At 33.9% G+C, this 5,003-nt stretch overlaps 1 protein-coding gene across 4 annotated transcripts; it reads right to left on the reverse strand.

The window, feature by feature from the left end:
- Positions 1-1,201: 1,201 nt before the first annotated feature.
- On the reverse strand, positions 1,202-4,754 carry LOC132632956 (uncharacterized). 4 transcript variants are annotated; one of them, XM_060349110.1, is made up of 5 exons: positions 4,646-4,739; positions 3,497-3,988; positions 3,196-3,421; positions 2,079-3,118; positions 1,202-1,990 (listed from the first exon to the last, which is right to left on the reverse strand). In XM_060349110.1, the coding sequence occupies exons 4-5, from the start codon at positions 2,439-2,441 to the stop codon at positions 1,418-1,420; spliced, it is 936 nt and encodes a 311-aa protein (XP_060205093.1). In that variant the 5' UTR covers positions 2,442-3,118; positions 3,196-3,421; positions 3,497-3,988; positions 4,646-4,739; the 3' UTR covers positions 1,202-1,417. The 4 variants fall into 4 exon arrangements, with proteins under 4 accessions (XP_060205093.1, XP_060205094.1, XP_060205095.1 ...); XM_060349109.1 differs by lacking the exon at positions 1,202-1,990 and having other exon boundaries at positions 2,451-3,118; XM_060349111.1 differs by lacking the exons at positions 3,196-3,421; positions 3,497-3,988 and having other exon boundaries at positions 2,079-2,450; positions 4,646-4,754.
- Between the last annotated feature and the right edge of the window lie 249 nt (positions 4,755-5,003).

The raw sequence follows: 5,003 nt of genomic DNA on the forward strand, positions 1-5,003 counted from the left end.
CATTAGCTTTGGTTCACAAACTTTGTATTTAAATGATAAATTATTAATTTAGTACTGAATAACTTAAAAAAATAAGAATTCAGAACCTATAAAATTCAAATGTTAGCTCTACATATGAATTGAAGTAAATAATCTCATTAACAATGAAAGTTAAAATGCTTAAGCACGGGCCTCATGAAACTAATTTTACAAGAAACATGAAAAACATTTTGGATCTGGCTCCCCTCCAGTAGCCAATCCCTCTAGTTTATCTAGTAGTCTACTAAATTCACTGCACGTGTCCTCTTAAAAATTTATGGTCAAGATTTATTTGATTAACCCAACTACTTTAACCATGGTTATAAGTTCTCTTTGTTGCCTTTTTCACTGCCAAACAAGAACCCCTCTTCCATCCTCCCAAATATCTCAAAGAAGAGAAAACAAAAGCAATGTCGGAGGCACATACTGTTATGACATTTTACTGATTGAATTAAAAAAGAGACAAATGGCACTATACTTTTTACAAAAAAATATGTTTTGGAACTTCACATGGTGATGTTTGTCATCACAACTCTGCTTCTCCCATGGGAAAATTGATTCTACTTCTTCTTTGTAATTAAATAATAGTGTTGCTTCTCTCCCATTTGGGACTAGACACAGAAAAAGGTATCATTAGTTGGTTGCTCAAAAATTGTAGATTAATGCGATTTGCACCAATAGTGCTCTGTAGTTATCTTAATCGAAGAACCTTACCCCCTGTTTGGATGGTGGTTTCCCGTGGTTCATTAATGTACAGTATGGTGTTGTGCAGTATGGTATTGTATTGTACTGTACTGTATTAATGAACACAATGTTTGGATACACTGTATTGTTTCTTGTGGTTTAATAACCATCTTATTGTTTGGTTTGACTGTATGGTGCTGTATAATAACATGTAGGTTTACTAAAATACCCTTAATTAATATAACTATTAAAAATATCAACAAGTACTAGGATAATCCCAATTTAAAAGACAATAAATAACTGCTTTGTTCTCTTTTTCTTTTTCTTTGACTCTATAACTTTTAATTCTTCCAGAAACATATGAACAATTATCAGCAAAAAAACTTCTCCAATAATATGAAACAAAAATTTTATGTATTCCACGTATAGAGAAGATAAGTCCTCAATCTCAATACATTTACACAATATACGAAGTTAAAAGCACTGTACAGATGGAATGTATCAATAAATAAATTACTAAAGATATCAAAAATGTCCAAATCAACTGAAAGCAACCACAAGAAATACCTGTTACATTGGTGACGATATAATAGTTGAAAACACCAATTCAGCAATTTTAATCCATAACATAAAATTTATCACATCAAAATATAAATTACTAATAAAACCCACTACTAGGTAGTAATAATAATACGATCAAGAATACTAGTCTAACTCAATTTTCATCACGCATCGCGGATGCTTCCCATGGGGCTCCAATCAGCATTCGACAAAAGTCTGCATGTTGACAAATATATGAATAAGCTCTTGTGATCAAAGTCGGTTCCAATCCCATCTCATTTACCATTGCCCATATCTCAGACTCTGGAATCGGTGGTAGTGTTGAAAGACGGTTGATGGCACTTGCCAAATGATCCAGTCCGCCTCTCAACAAAGTAGCCATTTCTCCAACATGATCTTTTTTTGCCCGTTTAGTCTTATTAGTTAGCGGTGTTCGTGAAGAGACATTCAATTTAGCGGCAGCATCGGTTGGTTGCTCATGCTCAGCTTGACCATATTCCTCTGTATTTTCCAAGGAGGCAACATTCTCAGAAACCAGTTCATCTATATCATCAATTGTCACAGAGGTAGTACTTGGTCTTTTCAAATTATCACGAGCACATCTTCTCAACATTTCTGGTCCAGTCTCAGCATACTTTCCAGTAGCTCTATCTTTTCCATATATTACAAGTAACTTATCAAAATTTCTGATTGGCTTGTCCTTCCATTCCTTAGCTGCCGGCTTAGCCTACATATTTAAAAACCATTAATTAAGAATTGAAAAATATCATTGTACACGAATAAGAAGAAAAAAAAAGTTAATAGACAAAAAATACCTGAATTAATTGATCCCATGCTTCTGATTCGGCACACCACTTGTTTGTGGTAGGATCCCATGCAAACCCACTCAATCCACCATTTTGAAATATATCATAACACCTGGCAAACTGCCTTTTAATAACCTTGACATGATTGTGAAGTTTCTCCTTTGTGAAAAGTTTGCCAGGAAATTTATCTTGAAGTTTCCTTAGTATATTATTCAATGCAGTTGAAGTGAATGTTCCACCAACCCTATTTCCGTCAACGTGCTCATGGTGGTATGCGTCAATTAACACATCATCCATGACTTGTGACCAAACAATAGAAGAATTATCTGAAGCCTCTGTATCACTTGAGTCTGCTTTTGACTTTTTCGGCATAGTTGCCAACTACATAATTAAAATAATTTAGATAATAGCATACTTCACTTATACACATTCAGAGGATATAAGGGGAAAAAAAACATCCATTATACATATAGGAAATTGTATTACACATAATAGCTGCAATTCAAACAATGAATTTACGAACACGTGAATCTAGCAAATTGAACATTAAATAAAGTAAATGACATTACGAATAAATATCATTTAAGTTTTCATTCAAAAAAAATTAAGCTTGGTAGTTAGACCACATGCTAGCTGCAATTTGATCTCGAATTGTCTCTCCTCTTTGTGTTTCGTCTAGAATTTGACGGTTCTTCAAGCACACTATCACTATTCTATAAGCTCAACATCCACTTGTACAAGTAACTCATTGTTTGGATTTACTCCTCTTAAATAGTTGTGCAAAATACAACACGCAAAAATAATAAGTTTTTGGGTACCAACACCATATGATGGCTCAGTTGAACTAGCAATTATAGGAAATCTCTTTTTAAGAACTCCAAATGCTCGTTCAATAGCATTACGCAAAGATGCATGTCGCAGATTAAACAATTCACGAGGATTTCGAGGTGGATTTCTTGAATACTCTTTCAAGTGATACCACTCTCCCCTATAAGGTGTGATAAGCCCACTTCTCAACATGATTCCTCCATCAACAAGGTAGTATTTACCTAAAGATAAAATCAAAATTTTCAATTATTTGCTCAACACATATTTTTCTTTAAAGTAAATACTTTTCAGTATTTACCTTTGGAAATTTTTAACGGTTCTCGTCTAGTTAGTGCTTCTTTCATGATTCTTGAATCAGATGCTGTCCCTTCCCATCCAGCTAATACGTACGTGAATTTTAAATCAAACGTACATGCAGCCAATATATTTTGTGTTGGATAATATTTCCTCCCACGATATTTGGGTGGTTCATCTTGTGAAACTTTAGCACGTATATGTGTTCCATCGATTGCACCAATAAAATCCTGACATTATAAGTATGAATTAACATATTAAGGATTTTAACATTTGCAAACTATAAAGATGGTAGTTGTGTTCACCTTAAAGTATGGGTAGAATCTTTGGTTGCTGGCAATTTCAGAAGGAACTTGGGAGCCGTCTGGTTGTTTAATAAATTTTTCATACAACCCCAAAATAGCTCGCAAGACAGTATGAAAATGACGACTAACCGACTCCCCAGAGCGCCGAAAGATTAAAGATAACTCGCGATTTGTCATATTATGTGCTAACAACCAAAGGGCTTTTGCAACTTGTTCTTCAACAGTAACTTGAAGCGTTGGTCTAAGACCACCGTCTCTAATCAAAATCTTGCATAACCCGATGAAAGCCGAAGGAGTCATCCTTATAATATTAAAACAGAGTTCACTCAAGAATAGATAGCTCAATAATTCATTTCTAACTTGTTCTCCCTCAAGCCGTATTTCATTTGGTATCGAGCAAGAATGTTCAACTACCAAGCTCCCAGCATATGCAGTTAAAGAGCTCACTTGTTGTAATTTCTGTCTATTATCTTGATTATTCATATCGACCATCTATAATGAAAAATTTAAGGAGATAAAAATATTGTTTGAAACTAAAACCAGATAGCAAATATATATTTCTATTAATGGTTTAATTAAGAAAAAAAGTAGACAAAATTTGACAACAGACAATGCAAAAGTGGAGTTGTCATCTAACCCAATTCGTAATAGACCGTTGCTCTTCTTTTGCATTCTACTAATCGGATAAAAGGACTTTCACCTCAGAAACAAACTATACCACAAGCAAAAGTATCACCAAAACTATCTGAATAAGTAATAGCATAAATTCTACACTACAGATAATACAAACTACACTACATAGCGAACTGGTTGAGAATAACAAGAAAAGTTACCATTATGTTCTGCTTGCTATTTTTTTTTTACTACAATATACAGTTGAAGAAAACTAGCAGATGTGAGTGAAAGTAAGAGGAATCATATATGAAAGTAAGAGGAATCATATATGATACGTACAACATGGAAGAAATAGAAAGTAATAAGAGGAATCATATATGATATTGAGATCCTTTGGTATGTGACAAGGTCTATGACAAGGAAAAATGCATGCTTCAGTTTCCATGATTTTCCAGAAGCAAATATTGTGAAGTTTGCCTACAACGATTCAAAACAAAGCACAAAGAGAGCAGTAAGACAAAGAAGAGAACATACGGTTACAACTGAATTTCGCTGCCGATGGAGTTCACAGAGTAATTGGCTTCATACGTTTGAAGGATTTGGAGGCAAAACAGAGGGTTGGAGGCAAAATTAAACATCTAGTTTATATATATTAATAAAACTAGGGTAAAGGATTAAATAGGAATTTTAAAATATAAGTAGGGTTATAATGGGGAAATAAACTATGTAACCACGGAAAAACCACCAAATCTGTGGTTACAAAAATAGGGACTTTTCATGGTTATATAACCATGAGATGAACCATGGGTTTACAACACCATACCACATAATTTTAAGAACAATGGAAACAAACATGGTTTCATACAAAACCATACATTAATGAACCACGGGA

Source organism: Lycium barbarum, chromosome 3 (assembly GCF_019175385.1).
Source record: "Lycium barbarum isolate Lr01 chromosome 3, ASM1917538v2, whole genome shotgun sequence".
NCBI lineage: Eukaryota > Viridiplantae > Streptophyta > Magnoliopsida > Solanales > Solanaceae > Lycium > Lycium barbarum.